This window comes from Cydia fagiglandana, chromosome Z (genome assembly GCF_963556715.1).
Source record: "Cydia fagiglandana chromosome Z, ilCydFagi1.1, whole genome shotgun sequence".
Classification (NCBI taxonomy): domain Eukaryota; kingdom Metazoa; phylum Arthropoda; class Insecta; order Lepidoptera; family Tortricidae; genus Cydia; species Cydia fagiglandana.
In genome coordinates, this window is record NC_085959.1 from 3,343,606 (window position 1) to 3,364,093 (window position 20,488).

At 39.1% G+C, this 20,488-nt stretch overlaps 1 protein-coding gene and 1 long non-coding RNA gene across 2 annotated transcripts in view; one reads left to right on the forward strand and one right to left on the reverse strand.

Annotated features, from left to right (window-relative positions):
• Window positions 1-316: 316 nt before the first annotated feature.
• Window positions 317-1,198, reverse strand: LOC134679231 (uncharacterized protein K02A2.6-like). Its single transcript, XM_063538118.1, has one exon. It carries the CDS (start codon window positions 1,196-1,198, stop codon window positions 317-319), a length of 882 nt encoding a protein of 293 aa, XP_063394188.1.
• Window positions 1,199-3,773: 2,575 nt separating this feature from the next.
• Window positions 3,774-20,488, forward strand: part of LOC134678786 (uncharacterized) — a 246,073-nt gene continuing 229,358 nt past the window's right edge. Inside the window, exon 1 of the long non-coding RNA XR_010100243.1 lies at window positions 3,774-3,856. This is a non-coding gene — a long non-coding RNA (uncharacterized LOC134678786). The remainder of the gene's footprint in view (window positions 3,857-20,488) is intronic.

Genomic DNA, 20,488 nt, shown 5'->3' on the forward strand with positions numbered 1-20,488 from the left:
TAGAAAACCGTGCGTTCAGTACATAGGTTTATTACCGGACTGACAAACGTTACAAAAGTGCCGGCGCCAGAGGGCGCGCGGGGAGAATTAACCCTACCCTCCACCAATATACATACATAACACCCCTTTTCTTAAATAACAGTAGTTATTGAACATATAAATTTACCGTGTGCTCCAGAGCTTGACCGTGGTTCATTAGTTTTACCTTCCATGTCAAACGAAGGTGATATCTGTGTATTCCCACTTAGAAACAGTAGGTCAAGCCCTAGGACATTTACCTTAATTATAAAAACAATTAACAAGAATATTGTGAAACTTAATCTATCTCAAAACCAAATCTGACGGGCGGGCGTCTAACTCTTTTACTCTCATGACTTTTAACCTGAACGGGCGGGTCGGTACTGGTGCCGGGCTGTGCGGGCGCCGCGGGCGCGTCCTGAGCGGTCTGGGTCGGAAGCTCGACCGACTGTGGCACTTCTATACCTATATCCTCCTTGTTTTTAAATTGGGTCCCGAGTGGTACACAATATTTGAATCTTTTCTTTAGTTGATCAGTATGCCTATGACTGGTGGTACCGTTTTCCCTTGTCACGACATAGTTGCGGTTTCCTTTTACCTCCGATATTGTTCCTGGCACCCATTTATCGGGGCCGCTGTATTCCTGCAACCAAACTGGATCTCCCTGCTTCATTTGATATAATGGTTTGCTAGCGAACCTTTCCACCTGCTTGCCTTGAGCTTGCCGGACTCGTTGATCGACTGTGGCGCCTGGTTGAAGTAAGTCTAGCCTACAGCGCAGAGCTCGTTTCTGTAACATCATGGCTGGAGACTCACCTGTGGTACTGTGTGGACAATTCCGGTAGTTAAATAAAAAGGACTGCAATGCCACATCCAAGTCTACCTTTTCTTTGGTGGCTTTCCGCAGAGCCCGTTTACATAGCTTGACAGCCCCCTCTGCGGCTCCGTTTGAAGCGGGATGGTATGGTGCACTATAAGTGTGTTTAATTCCACTCCGTGTCATGAACTGATCCACTTCCTGACTCGTGAAGGGCGGTCCATTGTCTGAAACCACTTCTTTTGGCAACCCGAAGCGAGCAAATATCTCCATTAACACCTTAATCACCGCAGTTCCTGTAGTCCTCTGCATTACAAAAGCTTCAATCCATTTTGATGTGGAATCCACAATAACAAAGAACATTCTTCCTTCAAAGGGGCCTAAAAAATCGATGTGTAGTCTACTCCATGCTTGCTCATGGTATGGCCAGGGCTGTGGTGCTGACTTCGCAGTTGCCGCTGCGTCTGCCGCACAGATTGCACAAAGCTTGCAAATTTGTTCAATATCTTTATCAATACCTGGCCACCAAACGAAACTGCGGGCTATGCCTTTCATTTTCACCATACCCTGGTGACTGCTATGTAATTCCTTCATAATAGTAGGTCGCAGTGTTGCTGGTATGACCATTCGATACCCCCACATAATGCAGCCAGTATCAGTGTATAGTTCTTGTCTTCGTGCAAAATATGGTTTCATTTCTTCCTCTGAACAATGATCTGGTCAGCCCCTGCTTAAAAATTGGTTTACTTTCCTTAATGTTTCATCTTTTTCTGTCTCTTTCCTCACCTCCATGCTGGTTATAGGTAGGAAATCTTGCACAAAATTTATATATGTTACTTCTGTATAGTCCTTGACATCCTGACTAGTCGATGGTAATCTTGATAATGCATCCGCTGCATTCTTAGCTGTTGGAATGTATTCAATGACGTATTGATAGCCACCCAGGATCACTGCCCATCTTTGCAAGCGGCTGGCAGCCATTACTGGAATACCGGCTTTGTCCCCAAAGATTGTCACTAATGGTTTGTGATCGGTTCTTAAAACAAACCGACGACCATACAGGAATTGATGGAATTTTTTTACTGAGTATATGATTCCCAGTGCTTCTTTGTCAATCTGTGAGTATGCTCGTTCTGCTTTATTCAAAACTCGGGAAGCATATGCTATAGCTCTCTCTGTACCATCTGGCATAATGTGTGATATAACGCCGCCCACTCCATAGCTGCTGGCATCAGTAGTCAGAATCAGCAGCAGATCCGGTGAATAGTGCACCAACACCTTGCTGGAAGACAATAAATGTTTTATTTCATTAAAGGCCATATCACACTCCGCTGTCCAATTAAACTTCATTTCCTTCTTTAATAGTGCATATAATGGGGCCATTATTGTACTAATATTTTTTACAAATTTAGCATAGTACATTGTCATGCCTATAAAGGATCTCAGCTCCGTTACGTTGCTAGGTGTAGTTGCATTCACTATTCCTTCTATCTTCTTAGGGCAAGTATGAATACCTTCACTATTTACTACATAACCCAAGTATGTTATAGATTCCGACATGAAAGAGCATTTTTCATTTTTAATTTTTAAACCATACTTTTGTAGTCGCTCAAAAACTGCAGTTAAATTCTTCAAATGTTCTTGATCATCTAACCCTGTAATAACCACATCATCTAAAAACACACCAACTCGAGGTATGTCCACAAACATTTGTTCCAGAATCCTCTGAAATATTCCGGGGCTCGAGGATAGACCATATATAAGACGATTATATTTAAATAGGCCCTTGTGTGTGTTTATGACTGTATACTTGGAGGTATCATCCAGAACTAGCTGTGCATATGCCTGTGACAGGTCAATCTTACTAAACTTCTTACCACCATGTAATTTGGCAAACAAATCTTCTACTCTTGGCAAGGGAAAACGGTCCACTTCTAAATACTTGTTCAAACTTATCTTGTAGTCTCCGCAAATCCGGAGGGATCCATCTGACTTGACCACGGGCACAGTTGGAGTTGCCCAGTCTGCTGTTACCACTGGTGTGATGACACCTTCGCGCTGCAGTCGCTCGAGCTCCCGCTCCACTGGTCCACGAAGGGCGTACGCCAGCGGCCGCGCGCGCATGAATACCGGCCTGGCGCCGTCTCTCACCCGCAGCGTGACCAGCCCGCCATTGTACCGGCCCAGCCCCTCCGAGAATACGTCTTTAAATCTGGAACTAAATTCCGTCAAATCAAAAACTTCATTCGGTTTTACATAATGCATTAATTCTAACTGTTGCTTAACCCTCTTAATAATACCAAATTCCTCTAACCATTCTCTTCCTAACAAGTTTTCCTTGCCATTATTTACTACATACAAGTTCAAAACTTTACTCAAGTTGCCCAAACGCACTACAGATTTTATCATTCCTAACGTAGGCACACTTTCTCCTGTCAAATAACTTAACCTCAAATTGCTGGTATCTAACACACAATCACTATAAATGAGTTTCATAAAATTGCGTACTAATACATGAAATTCGGCTGCCAGTATCAATTTCCATAAATATATCCCTATTGTTCACATTTATCATCATTTTGTACGGCGGATATTTGGAATCAGCCTTGTTTTGTTTAACAAAAGAAAGATTTGTTACCTTTAAATCATCATCCGGGGTCGATTGGTTTCCCGTTTCCGTAATAACATAATGGTGTCCCACGGAACGCGACAATCGCGGGCACATCTTCTTTAAGTGTCCCTCCTGGTTGCACACACGACATGAATATAATTTAAATTTGCATGTTTCACTGCAATGATCCCGTCCACAAACCGAACAAAGTTGACCGTGACCTACTTTTTAACCGACTTCCAAATCTCAAAGAAGGAGGTTCTCAATTCGGTTGTATGTTTTTTTTTATTTTTTTTATTTTTTTTATTTTTTTTTTTATTTTTTTTTATGTTTGTTACTCCATAACTCCGTCATTACTGGACCGATTTTGAAAATTCTTTTTTTGATTGAATGTATATGCATACAGATTGGTCCCGTTTTTGTCAAAATCCAGTTCTGATGATGGGATCCATGAGGAATCAAGGGAACTCCTCAAATCTTAAAGGCATACACATAGTGATTTTTGATTTATTATCAGCGAATCAAGCATATACATCCAAAAAAGTGACATTTGATGAAGTGGAACTGCTGATGATGATCAGAACGGAACTCTTCAACGACGCATAGTTCTCGGTTGGCGATTTGTCCTCGTCGTTTGTTAAGCAAGTTAAATTTTTAACCCACATTTTTGTCAAGCTCGAGTTCTGATGATGGGATCCATGAGGAATCAAGGGAACTCCTCAAATCTTAAAGGCATGCGTATAGAGATTTTTGTATTTACATCAGAAAATCAAGCATTTTCATTAAAAACTGTTGCATTTGATGAAGTGGAACTGCTGATGATGATCAGAACAGAACTCTTCAACGACGCATAGTTCACGTTTGGCGATTTTTCCTTTTCGTTATGTTAGTTAAGCAAGTTAAGTTTTTAAGCCACATTTTTGTCAAGCTAGAGTTCTGATGATGGGATCCATAAGGAATCGAGGGAACTCCTCAAATATTAAAGGCATACGTATAGATTTTTTTGTATTTTCATCATAAAATCAAGCATTTACATTCAAAACTGTCGCATTTGATGAAGTGGAACTGCTGATGATGACCAGAACAGAACTCTTCAATGACGCATGGTACACGTTTGGTGATTACGAATTTCGATTTTGACTTGGACTGGGACCCGGACTCGGACTCATACCCGGATCCGGTTCGGACCCGGATCCGGTTCGGACCCGGACCTGGACTCGGATCCGGATTCGGACCCGGACTCGGAACCGGACTCGGACCCGGACTCGGATCCGGACTCGGACCCGGTCTCGGACCCAGACACGGACCCGGACTCTGACCCGGACTCGGACCCGGACCTTGACCCAGAAAACCACTATGATACCTTAACTAAATAAACAACTATGATTACCTACCATAAAATTAATGTAGGTATAAAGTACGATGATGCCAATCTTACTAGCCCCTCCCGCTTAAACCCCCGTACACCGCACGGCATGCGCCATTAAGTGGGTTAGGTTAGGTTTGAACTGCGATCCTCACAGAACCGAACAAGGATTAGGTTAGGTTAGAATTGCGAGCCTTACAGAAACGAAATGCTACTTGAAAAGTGGGTTTGATTAGGTTCGAACTGAGGAGTGGGTTAGGTTAGGCTAGAACTACGACCCTCATGGCTCCTCTTCACGGTGGGCCAACGCCGGCCACTCCAAGGGACGCATTTATGCGTTAGAGGGAGCAAGTGATAGTGCATGGCTGCGTCCCTTGGAGTGGCCGGCGTTGGCCCATCCTGTAGAGGAGCCATTATACAGAAGCGAAATGCTAGTAAAAAAGTGGGTGGTTTTACCTCCTTTTCTACATAGTGTACCATCTACAATAATCTTTCATCGGCCCCCATGGAAGTCGGTTTTTTTTTCTTAAAAATTATGTTCGACCATAATCAGCTGTCAGTGTCATGTCAGCGCTAGCGCCGTCATTATATCTACGCTAACCCTACCCTCCACCAATATACATACATAACAAAACTGGGTAACAATTCCAGTCGCGCAGCGTTGCTAAGGGCGAGAAACTGTAAACAACTAGGTAAATAATGTTCACCGCTGCATTTTGGGCACTTAGCGACAGTGTTCTGTTTCGTATCTTGTACGGACATAGTTTTCAGTTTCGGTGTGTTTTTGTGAGAAGTGTTAACTCGACCGGCAGTGTTATTTGTGGACAGTTCCAACGTTTCTAATAAATCAGAACGATTTCGCATGAATGTTAAAAACGCTTCGAGAGTAATTGGCTTATCCTTATCTAAGCGACCTTTGCATTCTTCCCATTCCCGATACGACTTAGCATCTAACTTATGTGACACAATGTAAATAAGTAACGTATCCCATTGTTTTACTGGTTCGCCTAGTGATTCTAAGGCTAGCAAGTATTTTGTTTAACTGGTCGATCATACGTTTTAACGCAAATGAAGACTCCTTGGTAATTGTTTCGATATTAAAGATTGCCGAAACGTGATTTTGTAGCAATAAACGCTTGTTATCGAAACGATCACATAGGAGCTTCCATGCAGTTTGATAATTTTTAGAACAAAATTCGACCGATTTAACAACCACTGCCGCTGAACCATCCAATGACGATCTCAAATAGTGAAACTTATTTATCTCGTCAATTTCATCATTTGAATGAATTAAGCTTAGGAATGTGTCGTGAAACTCGAGCCAATTTTCGTAAGAACCTGAGAATTTTGGCAACTGTATGACGGGAAGTTTAACTAGCCTATGATTGCTAGCACTTGAGATACTTGCACGTTCGCTACCCAGGTCTTCTTGATTTTTATTAAATGAAGTTAACATATCTTGCGCTTTAGCAATTGCACCGAAGTACTGGGTTTCGAACTCAGTTCGCTCAGATAACTGAATATCCATGCTTGTCGACAAACATTCTAACTTTAACTCCACTTCATCATACTCACTAAATAATGTTTCCATTCTACTTATTCTTAACTGCAACTCATTGGCGGCAACAGAGGTAAGTGAAGAACTTTCCAAAGAATTCATGTAGTTTGAAAAGTTAGTGAGCCGGCCTTTATAACTGCCACGTTTTTTGATTAATTCCTTTTCTTCGGACATTTTGAGAGGCGTGTGTTGTCAGCTGAAATGTTATACAATGCAAAATTTACTTAAATGTATCTATCTATACATATAATAAAGCTGTAGAGGGTAGAAAGTCTGTACATGGAAGATATTTGAAAAAAAGTTGGCTGGGGATACTTAGAATCGATAACAGAACACGTTCCAACAGTTTTTAGAATTTTTGTCTGTTTATCTGTTTGGCTGTTTATCTGTTTATCTGTTTGTCTGTTTATTTGAACGCGCATCACGTGAAAACGGCTGAACGGATTTTGATGCAAACTTTACTAATCTATCGAGAAAATCTCCGGCCAGGTTATAGGCTATAAAAACTCAACTCCTAAAAGGGGGGGTAGCCACAACACTCGCTTGATTTAAGTTTGCCCCTGAATCTTATGGCGCTACTTAGGAAGGAGGGGCAAACTTTTTTCAAATATGTGCTACCACTATTGAGTACCCTGGTAAACTAACAGATGGCGCTGAATTTAATACAAGTGACATGAATAGCCACCGAGGAAGGTTTTTGCCAAATTAACTCTAAGTTTAGATGAGGAGGTACGGACATGGACAACAAATTTAATTGAATAATTATGTCGATTTAAAAATATACAACAAAATTAAACGACAGTAAATTAATTACCCCTCATTGCAGTGACATCTTTTTCACGACTACCCAAAAAAAAGTGAGAGAGAGTGTATTGTGTTTTCAGCGTTCGTGTTTGTATGTAGGTATATATTTATTTATCTGGGTTTCACTCTCTCTCACTCTTTTGCGGTTCGGCGTTAGGTTCTATGCGAGGCCTTCTGCCTTACGGCAAAGTTGATCTTCTGCCTTAATTACACTTGGGCGTGGATCCAAGCTTTCCTCTTTCGCAGCTGGGCCTACTGCCTTGCTCACACTTCGCCAATTCAATTCTCTTGGTCAATTACAAGCTCTGCTTTCTTGCATCTTTTATGCATGAAAACAACCTCGCTGAAATCCTTAAATATCGAGCCCTATGCGAAGCTAGGCTGGTAGAAAACTGTCCCATCCCTTCTTTGTATGAAATCCTGGATTCGCGCCTGGTTGGGACTAAAAGTAAAATTGCGTATATCGAAAAATTTTCGCGCTCGCTTCGCTCGCGTTTTTAATATCTTTCTAAGTTATGATAAAGGTGACATTCGGGTGGCGACTGCAGCAGCATTACTCTGTTGCAACGTTACTGTCAATTTTCGTCATAAAATTATGTGACCGATTTCCATACTAAAAGTAAAAATGTACAACTATCTATCATATTGCGTTTTTATATCTAAAAAATTTCGCGCTCGCTTCGCTCGCGTTTTCAATCACTTTCTAAGATCTGATAAAGGTGACGTTCGGGTGGCGACTACAGCAGCATTACTCTGTTACAACGTTACTGCTGCAGCACTGTCAATTTTCGTGATAAAATGATGTGACTGATTTCCATACTAAAAGTAAAAATGTACAACCGTCTATCAAATTGCGTTTTTATATCGAAAAATTTTAAATTACATTCTAACCTAAGATATGATAAATGTGACATTCGAGTGGCGACTGCAGCAGCATTAGGTACTCTGTTGCAACATTACTGCTGCGGCACTGTCAATTATCGAGATAAAATAATGTGACTTTTTTCCATTCTCAGCTGTGATGCGGCAATGAACTGCACTCAATTTACCAAAAAAAATAATGTAAACTTAATGACCTTAGGGAGAGGGGGCACCATGGTCTAGAAATGCTTAGGGCATTAAAATATCTTAATCCGGCACTGCTTCGGAGTTAACCCGACGTACGTGTCGCGCTGTACGCGTTCCAAAGCCGGGCGCCTTCGGCGCCCTCATACTAAAAGAATCTGGCGTAGCCCGACAACGTGGCGCGCTGCACGCGGTCCAAAGCCAGGCGAATTTGACTTTCTCATACTAAAAGAGACGTACGTGACACGCTGTATGGTTACCAAAGCCGGGCGCCTTCAGTGCCCTCAAACTCAAAGAGTCGGGCGTAGACCGATGTACTTGACACACCGTGCGTGTTCCAAAGCCGGGCGCCTTCGGCGCCCTCATACTCAAAGCGTCGGGAGTAGACCGACGTACGTGCTGACACGCTGTACGCGTTCCAAAGCAGGGCGCCTTCGGCGCCCTCATACTAAAAGTCAGGCGTAGACCGACTACGTGACACGCTGTACGCATTCCAAAGCCGGGCGCCTCCGGCGCCCTCATACTCAGTGCGTCGGGCGTAACGTACGCGTTTCAAAGCTGGGCGTCTTCGGCGCCCTCATACTAAAAGAGTCGGGCGTAGACCGACGTACGTGACACGCTGTACGCTTGCCAAAGTTGGGCGCCGAAGGCACCCTCATACTCAAAGCGTCGGGCTACGCCCGACGCACGTGGCGTATTTTTTATATATATTTAGCAGCTTACTGACACAAACCGAATTCTACGCGGGCGGAGCCGCGGGCACAGCTAGTAAGCAATATATGAAAGTACAGTTGTTGCCTAATTTTTACTACGTTAACAGTTTATTTAAGTGTAAATTTATTTTATTTACTTAGTTTATGTTTTAACACTAATAATTCTATATAAATTTAATGTTTTGTAAGAATTATTTAATACAATTCGAGATGAAAGCTAACCCAGTTTGTTTAATGATTTACTTATTTCACAGTTCGTAGATTTATTAGTTAATTAAAAGCCTAGGCAAATATCAGTGAATCACTAATACAGATTAACTAATTACGAAATAAAATTAAAGTGAAGTAGCAATCTGACGTGACAAAGGTTAACCTATCGGTTAGTTACGTGGTTAAATTAAACAATTAAAATGATACTAACCGTATTAAATCGTATCCTTATACTTAATTACTACCTGTATGACCAGTGATGGGTGAAAATTAAGAATACTGAAGGCTTAACTCTGTCTTCAAGTCCGGCAAGTCCACGTGAACACGATCCTCCTTTCCCAAGTCAGCTTGATCTCTTGATTTTCGGACGAATTTCTTAATGTATTCACTCGTCAACTCCTTATAATTATACTCCTTGTATAATCTGGATTATTTTCTGTATATTCTTAATCCGGTTCGTTCCAGGACCATGTTTTGGAGTATTACAGGGAGTATGAATAAAAAACGGCTTTCCTGCTTTTAGCACAAGTGTAATGTGTGAATTGACACATAGGTACATAGAATGGGAATAAAAAGGTAAAAGCGCCTGCACGTTATGCAGAGCAATATTACGCCTACTCGAGAATGAGGTCTTAAAATTTAAACAACCGAACTTAAGTCTTTCCTGGGCTTAGTTAATTATTACAGATGCTTTGTGCCTAACACGTCCAGTGTTTTAAAGCCTTTGTATTCTCTTTTAAAGAATGGTGTGAAATGGGAGTGGACCGAAGAGCAAGAAAAAGCGTTTAAATGTATTAAGGAGGAGATGGGTTCCGATAGGGTCCTCGCACACTACAACCCCGAATTAGTGACGATTGTGACAGCTGATGCTGGCCCCACCGGCCTTGGGGCCATTTTATCACAGACGCAACCCTCCGGCGAAGAACGAGTGGTCGCTTACGCTTCTCGTTCGCTATCAAAAGCAGAGTGTAACTACGCTCAAATACAAAAAGAGGCAGCGAGTTTAGTTTTTGCGGTGAAAAAATTTCACCACTACTTATATGGCCGTGACGTGCCATTTGTCCTACGCACGGACCACAAACCTCTTATTACTATTTTTGGCGATAAAAAGGGCATACCGGAAATGGCTGGAAATCGTTTACAGAGATACGCTTTGTTTTTGTCAAGTTACAACTTTAATATTGAGTACATAAAAAGCGAAGCAAACGTCGCGGATTTCCTTTCGCGTTCGATAGCCAGTTATTCATCGGCGGTTGAACAGAGTGATAGTCAAGTCGTAGATACGTGTTTATACAGTAAAGTTGAATTTGATACTTTTTTACAAAGTTTCAAGTTCCTAACTTAAAATAATATTTGCACCCGAAGACGAACTTTCATCCCCTTTTTAACCCCCTTAGGGGTTGAATTTCCAAAAACGTTGCAATCATTTTTTGACGTGAAACGTAGGTAAACGTCTTTAAAAACCCGTAGAGGGGCTCGGATCAAAAACCGATGTAACGAAAAAGTGTTATGGCGCGGCGGCTTATATCTCCGAAACTATAATACCTATAAACATAGTTTTGATACAGATGTGTAGAAGAAAGTAGCCATTACTCGGAACAGCACGTGCCGCTGACATAGATGGTGCTGATTCTGCGCTAGACACGACGTATTCGGAGCAAAAATGACCCCTATTTTCAGTGTTCATTTAGTAATGACTAATCAGCCCATTAACCGATTTTGGTAAAATTCATGTCATTTGATAGATCTTACTTTATTTTAATGAAATATGAGTAAAATAAAGTACGTGGAATTATAATAAGCTGTTAAAAAATAAAAATGTGACAGTTTTTACAGAATTTTTATCACTGCTCTTGTTTGAGGCCACGGTGTGCGAAAAAAAGGGCGCCAAACTGACAAAATATACCTGAAATAGTAAGATAAAGCAATAACGGTTCTTTTAATACCACATTCACCATAGTAATACATGCTCATCTCCTCAAATAATGTATTAGCATCTATGGCGGCGCAGCGACGCGAGTTACTTTGATAGAACACGTATAACGTATGACGGCTGCTTGACAATCCCGAGTTCCTAATGCTAGTAAGTATATAGTAATCTTAGTTAGGTACTTTCTGATGTAATGGGTAAAACATAATTTAGAAAAGGTCACTTCTGTGGACAATAGGTACTATAAAAGGTAACGACTGTGGTTCAAATATATCCCGTTTTTCTCATTTGAGTCTCAAGTATTGAATGAAATATTCTGCCTGTAAAGGTGCTGCGCAAAAAATTGCTTTTAGATTCCCTTAAATGCGATGGCTACAGGAAAAACACGAACGAGTTTGCTATAAAAAGTGTATTACCCGTATAAAATATCTATTCTCGTAATTTTGCTGAGTTATTTACAAAAAAATTGTACCTAATCGTTACATTCATTACTCCAAAATGAATTGATCATTTAATTATTTAAATAGGTGTGACACTGTAATTAATTATTTTAAAATTACCCATCAAATGCTGTATTCAAGTTCATCTAGATACAGTGAATCATTATGACCCCAAATAATCTTTACAGATAAAATTTAGATACTACTCAAATATGTGCGACTTCGGTATTCAAACACAAAGCAATAGTACAAGAGTCTAACTAAATGCGAAGGTCGAAGGCTGCGCTCTCGAAGGCAAGAAGCGTCCAGGATGTCAGTGCTTTAACACAGAACAATATTACAAGTGTCTAAATGCGAAGGCCGAAGGCCGAGCTCCGCGCAGGGCCGAAGGGCCGAAGCGTCCAGTCTGTCAGTTCTGTGTTTAACCACTGACATCCTGGACGCTTCCGCCTTCGCATTTATACTCTTGTAATATTGTTCTGTGTTATAGCATTTAAATCCTGGACGCTTCGGGCCTTCGGCCCTACACGGAGCTCGGCCTTCGGCCTTCGCATTTAGACACTTGTACTATTTTTCGGTGCTAAGGCACTGATGTCCTGCACACTTCGGGCCTTCGGTCCTACGCGGAGCTCGACCTTCGCATTTAGACACTTGTATTATTGTTATGTGTTAAAGCACTGACATCTTGGACGCTTCGGGCCTTCGGCCCTACGCGGAGCCCGGCCTTCGGCCTTCGCATTTAGACACTTGTACTATTGTTTTGTGTTATAGTACTTAAATCCTGGACGCTTCGGGCCTTCGGCCTTACGCGGAGCTCGGCCTTCGGCCTTCGCATTTAGACACTTGTACTATTGTTCTGTGTTAAAGCACTAACATTCTGGACGCTTCGGGCCTTCGGCCCTACGCGGAGCTCGGCATTCGGCCTTCGCATTTAGACACTTTTACTATTTTTCTGTGCAAAGGCACTGTGACATCTTGGACGCTTCGGGCCTTCGGCCCTACGCGGAGCTCGGCCTTCGGCCTTCGCATTAAGACACTTTTACTATTGTTCTGTGTTGTAGCACTTAAATCCTGGACGCTTCGGGCCTTCGGCCCTACGCGGAGCTCGGCCTTCGGCCTTCGCATTTAGACACTTGTACCTACTATTGTTCTGTGTTAAAGCACTAACATTCTGGACGCTTCGGGCCTTCGGCCCTACGCGGAGCTCGGCCTTCGGCCTTCGCATTTAGACACTTTTACTATTGTTCTGTGTTATAGCACTTAAATCCAGGACGCTTCGGGCCTTCGGCCCTACGCGGAGCTCGGCCTTCGGCCTTCGCATTTAGACACTTGTACTATTTTTCTGTGGTAAAGCACTAACATTCTGGACGCTTCGGGCCTTCGGCCCTACGCGGAGCTCGGCCTTCGGCCTTCGCATTTAGACACTTTTACTATTGTTCTGTGTTATAGCACTGAAATCCTAGACGCTTCGGGCCTTCGGCTCTACGCGGAGCTCGGCCTTCGGCCTTCGCATTTAGACACTTGTACTATTATTGTTCTGTGTTAAAGCACTAACATTCTGGACGCTTCGGGCCTTCGGCCCTACGCGGAGCTCGGCCTTCGGCCTTCGCATTTAGACACTTGTAATATTGTTACGTCTTTAAGCACTGACTTCTTGGACGCTTCGGGCCTTCGGCCCTACGCGGAGCTCGGCCTTCGGCCTTCGCATTTAGACACTTGTACTATTGTTCTGTGTTATAGCACTTAAATCCTGGACGCTTCGGGCCTTCGGCCCTACGTGGAGCTCGGCCTTCGGCCTTCGCATTTAGACACTTTTACTATTGTTCTATGTTAAAGCACTTAAATCCTGGACGCTTCGGGCCTTCGGCCCTACGCGGAGCTCGGCCTTCGGCCTTCGCATTGGCGGTCCACACCACGTTTCACGTCTGCCAAAGCGGCTGTGTCCCTGATACAGCCTCTCTCATTTTTTTTCTAATTGGCTATTATGCCTTTCTACGAAGTTTCAAAGCATTTGTAATGGATTAAAATTTTCAACCCCTTTTTAACCCTGTTAGGGAATGAATTTTACAAAACGCTGAAATTACTTTTCCTTTCTTCTAATAATAACCCTAAATACAAAGATTCAAGTCCACCACTTGAAATTTTTTTTGATATTCATACAAATTTTCAAACCCTTTTTCACCACCTTAGGGGATGAATTTTCAAAAACGCTGAAATGAGTTTTCTTGTATTTTATTAATATATCTTTTTACGAAGTTTCAAATTCCTAGCTTAAAAGAAAACTTTAACCCCATACAAAATTTCATCCCCTTTTTAACCCCCTTAGGGGATGAATTTTGAAAAATCCTTTCCTAGTGGATCCCTAGACCTTATAAGGAATCTAGTTGCCAAATTTGGACTTTCTAGTCCCAGTGGTTTGGGCTGTGCGTTGATTTAAGTCAGTCAGTCAGTCAGGTCTTTCACGTTTATATATATAGACTAGCTGTTGCCCGCGACTTCGTCCGCGTGGAATCTTATCTTCAACATTTTACATCTTTAGTAGGTACCTATAATTTTCATATCCAAGCAATGTTGAAATTAAGTACTTTTCTTTTTTAGCAAGTTGTATGAAGTTTTAAGTCAAGTGGATTTTGATGTTGGTTGCTGAAATTACTTTTCTTGTATTCTCATAATAGGTACTTACCTATGCCCTTATACAAAGATTCAAGTTCCGCATTCCGCACTCACAAAATATCTGATCTCCATACAAGCTTTCAACCCCTTTCTCACCACCTTGGGGGATGATTTTCAAAAATGCTTGAATTAGTTTTCATGTTTTTTAATTTATTACCTTTTTTTCCAAAAAGTTAAAGTTCCTAGCTTAAAATTAAATTTACACCCCAAGACGAATTTTCATCCCCTAATTAGCCCCCTTAGGGATTGAATTTCCAAAAACGTTGCAATTACTTTTTTTTGTAATCGGCTATTATGTCTTTCTAAGAAATTTCAAAGCATTTGTAATGGATTCAAAATTTGAACCCCATTTTAACCATGTTAGGGGACGAATTGTACAAAACGCTGAAATTACTTTTATTGTCTTCTAATAATATACCTAAATACAAAGATTCAAGTCCCGCGCTCGAAAAAATGTTTGATATACATACAAACTTTCATCCCCTTTTTAACCCCCTTAGGGGTTGAATTTCCAAGAACGTTGCAATTACTTTTTTTTGTAATCGGCTATTATGCCTTTCTAAGAATTTTCAAAGCATTTGTAATGGATTTAAACTTTCAACCCCTTTTTAACCCTGTTAGGAGATGAATTTTAAAAAACGCTGAAATTACTTTTCCTGTCTTCTAATAATATCCCTAAATACAAAGATTCAAGTCCCACACTCGAAAAAATGTTTGATATCCATACAAACTTTCAACCCCTTTTTCACCACCTTACGGGTTGAATTTTCAAAAATGCTGAAATTAGTTTTCTTGTATTTTGATAATATATCTTTTAACGAAGTTTCAAATTCGTAGCTGAAAAGAAAACTTTAACCTCATACAAACTTTCATCCCCTTTTTTAACCCTGTTAGGGGATGAATTGTACAAAACGCTGAAATTACTTTTATTGTCTTCTAATAATATACTTAAATACAAAGATTCAAGTCCCGCGCTCGAAAAAATGTTTGATATCCATACAAACTTTCAACCCCTTTTTCACTACCTTAGGGGTTGAATTTTCAAAAATGCTGAAATTAGTTTTCTTGTATTTTGATAATATATCTTTTAACGAAGTTTCAAATTCGTAGCTGAAAAGAAAACTTTAACCCCATACAAACTTTCATCCCCTTTTTAACCCTGTTAGGGGATGAATTTTACAAAACGCTGAAATGACTTTTATTGTTTTCTAATATTATCCCCAAATACAAAGATTCATGTCCCGCGCTCGAAAAATTTTTTGATATCCATACAAACTTTCAACCCCTTTTTCACCACCTTGGGGATGAATTTTCTAAAACGCTGAAATCAGTTTTCTTGTAGTTGAATTTGATACTTTTTTACAAAGTTTCAAGTTCCTAACTTAAAATAAAATTTGCACCCGAAGACGAACTTTCATCCCCTTTTTAACCACCTTAGGTGTTTAATTTCCAAAAACGTTGCAATCACTTTTTTTCTAATTGGCTATTATGCCTTTCTACGAAGTTTCAAAGCATTATTTGTAATGGATTAAAATTTTCAACCCCTTTTTAACCCTGTTAGGGGATGAATTTTACAAAACGCTGAAATTACTTTTCCTTTCTTCTAATAATATCCCTAAATACAAAGATTCAAGTCCACCACTTGAATTTTTTTTTGATATCCATACAAACTTTCAACCCCTTTTTCACCACCTTAGGGGATGAATTTTCAAAAACGCTGAAATAAGTTTTCTTGTATTTTATTAATATATCTTTTTACGAAGTTTTAAATTCCTAGCTAAAAAGAAAACTTTAACCCCATACAAACTTTCATCCCCTTTTTAACCCCCTTAGGGGATGAATTTTGAAAAATTCTTTCTTAGTTGATCCCTAGACCTTATAAGGAATCTAGTTGCCAAATTTGGACTTTCTAGTCCCAGCGGTTTGGGCTGTGCGTTGATTTAAGTCAGTCAGTCAGGTCTTTCACGTTTATATATATAGATATGTATGTGAGTTTCTTTATTCCACCATAACTTCTGAATGCCTTAACCGATTTAGATGTATGATACATCATTAGAATCCTTACGTCATCCCGACTAACATAGGCTATGTGACGTTATTATAAAACCAATATGGCGGACGTAATACACAAAATTGCGTCACGTTTAGAAAAAAAAATCTTGCTATCCTATCGAGTGGGGTCTCAAAATGAAGAGCCTTGAAAGACGATTTAAAATATATATGCAGCATACGCGTTTAAGTCTTATTTTGGTTAAATAAGGATTTACAAAATGTGCTAAGAAAAATAAATCCTTCTATCTAATTTAGTGAGCTATCAAATGAAAGGGTATTGACTGCTGATCATAAAAATATATACAAATCATCTATATATGATTTGTATATCTATATATACAGGGCGTCCCACGGCGATGCCACATGGAGGGAAAGTACCTTAAATATCATAGATAGCATATTTTGCTGAAGGAAGACTTCATTTTATTTTTAAAACTTAGTTAAATTGCATTCATACTTTTATAATTAAAAAAAAAAAATAGTATGGAAAAAAATTATCGCGTCATTGGAGGAAAAGTACCTTAATTATTGTAAATAAACATCTTACTGAAAGAAGACATTATTTCGATTTAAAAAAACAAGTTGAATTGCATTTTAAATAATTTCATGGTTAAACCGGGAATCGAACCCGCTACACCAGAAAAAAAAATACCTTGTAGCTTTGTCATACCGATCGAAAGGCTTCAATGTGAGAATTATTTTTTTGGTACAAGGTATTTTTTTTTCTCGTGTAGCGGGTTCGATTCCCGGTTTAACCATGAAATTATTAAGATAAGATAAGATAAAAAATAGTTTATTCAAGTAGGCATATTACAATGCGCTTATGAACGTCAAATAAACCTTTACCGGCTCCAACCGTACACCTCTGCCCCGAGAAGATTTAAATCCCCCCTCAATTGGAGGAGGGTATCCCAATATGGGACCGGCAAGAAACTCGGCGGGACACATCTTTTCAAAACATTATTACATCTTATAATTAACATGCATTACGAGTAATTAAGAAAAATACAATTTAAATTACTATAGAATTCATGCAATTATACTCAGTGAGTACATAACTTTATAGAATTTGATATAAAAAATAAACATATATGTACATGAAATCACAAATACGTAGCTCTTTCAGAAAACATATCAAATCTTACAAAAGGAAAAGAAATTAAAATCAATAAAAGAAATGAGAATACATATTATATGAATCTGACTGATTGTTATGAGATGCTTTCATACAATTTGATGTGCTTTCTTACCTGAGCTGAGTCACCTTTAACTCTACACATAATACAATATTTTTAATTGCTACTTGTCGTTATTACAGTTTCTGGTTTGGACCATGCATGTTTGTCTGTCAAGTAGTCCTCGACTCTGTAATAAGCCTTCAACATCAATGACTTTTTTAAGTAATTCTTAAGAGCTGGAAAGGGTAATCTTAAAGCATCCTCAGGTAACTTGTTATAAAAATGAATGCATTGCCCAACGAATGACTTCTGTACTTTACGAACACGAAACTTTCTGATAGCAAGCTTATTTTTATTTCTAGTATTATAGTTATGGACATCAGAATTCTTAGTGAAGGAGTCTAGATTCTTAACAACATAAATAATACTATCATATATGTATTGGGAAGCTACAGTTAAAATATTAATTTCTTTAAAAAGTTCTCTTAATGATTCACGCACCCTTAAATTATATATAGAACGAATGGCTCTCTTTTGTAAGACAAATATAGTCTGTATGTCAGCTGCTTTGCCCCAAACCAGAATACCATATGACATTACACTATGAAAATAACTATAATAAACAAGGCGAGCTGTCTCAACATTAGTCAATTGTCTAATTCTCCTCACAGCGTAAGCGGCCGAACTTAATTTGTTTGCTAGTGTTCTTATATGAGGACTCCATTGTAGATTTTTGTCCAATGTTAAACCAAGAAACAGTGCTTTATCTACCATATCTAAGCATTCATTATTCAAAAGTATCTCAGTATCGACTGGTTTAACATTCGGCAAAGAAAATCGAATGCATTTAGTTTTCTTAGCATTAAGAAGCAAATTGTTCATAGTAAACCAGTTTAGTACATTAACGAGTGTGCTGTTAATTACACTGTAATCGGTAGATTTACGATCAACCTTAAAAAGTAATGATGTGTCATCAGCAAAAAGAACAATTTCACAAAGATTTTCTACTACACATGGCAAATCATTTATATAAACCAAAAACAGGAATGGACCCAAAATAGAATCTTGTGGCACACCTAATTGGACTACAGTACCGCTAGACCGGGTTTTGTTTACAACAACTGTTTGTGTTCTGTTGCTAAGGTAAGAAGACATAAAGTTTAGGGCATTTACTGACAGACCATAGTGTTCTAATTTCAAAATGAGCGTTCCATGATCCACACAATCAAATGCTTTAGAAAGATCACAAAATATGCCAATTGCATCACAAGAATTTTCCCAAATATCATAAATATGTTTAATAAGTACCGAAGCGGCATCGGTCGTGGAACGGCCCTTTGTGAAACCAAACTGATTGCTTGTAAGTAAAGTATGTCTGTTGAAGTGACCCAGTAGATCATTTAACATTAACTTTTCAAAAACTTTACTTAGTACAGGAAGTATTGATATTGGACGGTAATTAGCCATATCACTCGAATCACCCGATTTAAAAAGAGGTATGACTTTGCTATATTTCATAAGATCTGGAAAGACGCCTTGTGAAATTGAAATATTATAAATTACGGCTAAGTAAGGCGCTATTACGTCCAAGACATGACTAATGACTCTAACAGATGTTCCCCATAAGTCTTCCGTTTTCTTTAAATTGAGTGACTTGAATGTTTTAACAATAATTGCTGAATCTACTAGACTAAACTCAAAGTTAATATTACATTTCTTAACATTAGCACAAAGTAAGGAATGAGCTCGAGACGAAGATGAATGTAGACATTTCGTGGTATTAATAGCTATTTTAGAAAAATAATCTTCGAATGCCGAGGCAACATCGTTGTTTGACATGGTCAGTTGTTTATCCGAGACAATGTTGACTTGACAATCGCGTGATTTACATTTACCAGCTTCCCTATTTATAATATTCCATGTTGTCTTCACTTTGTTGTCCGACACTTTCAGTTTAGAACTTGTATAGTTTGCTTTGGCTGTTAAACACACTCTCTTGAAGATTTTTGAGTAGTTCCTCACATAGTCCAGGAAATCTGTATTTTTGTTCAGCTCTCTCTCACCATAAAGTTCATAAAGCCTTTTTCTACTTTTATAAATGCCTGCAGTAGCCCATTCACTAAACTTTGTTCTAGTTTTTGACCCACTAATAGTTTTCATACTGAAATTTTGATTAAAATGATAAAGAATTACGTTAAAAACAACTTCATACAAATTATTACAGTTGTAATGTGAAAATGGTAACATACAGAGACTTTTTTGAATTTCATTTTTGAATAATTCCAAGCGACTACTAGTAATGGGTCTATATGTTATTGTTTGTGGAGTATCATGAATATCGCTTAAGAAAACAGCCCTTTGACCGCTATGATCAGAATAAAAACAGTTAAATATTTGCTTATCTATACATTCACAATTACAAAATATATTATCCAGACATGTTGCACTAGTTACACCTACCCGAGTAGGTTCAAGAAACAAGTTAAATAAATTGAATGATTTAAACAAACACAGCATTTTAACAGTATTACTAGAGGACTCGAGCAAGTTAACATTAAAATCTCCACAGACTATAACATGTTTTTGGCCCTTACATACTAATTTCAGCACACTTTCCATTGTAGTTTCAAATGTGCTGAAGTCAGCTGATGGTGGTCTGTAAACACATACAATAATATATTTTTCTAATTCTACACAGGAAATTTCGATAATTCTTTCTATGGAATAATTTACAATATCTTTACGCTCTTTAGATTTCATGCAATTTTTAACAATTATCAGGGAACCACCATGAACAGCAGACTTTCTAGCAAAAAAACTGACTAACTTAAAGTTAACAAAATCAAATAAAAACTGCCCATCTTTCAGCCAATGTTCAGTGATACACATAACTTCAACATTATTATTATCTAAAAATAAACCTATTTCTAATTCTTTGCTGGAAAAACCCTGAATATTCTGGTGAATAATATTCATACTCAGGCGTTTCTCCGCTGTCTTACAATCTAGTTTAAATTTGGCATGGGGTCCTTGACTTTGTCAGCTGACTGAGA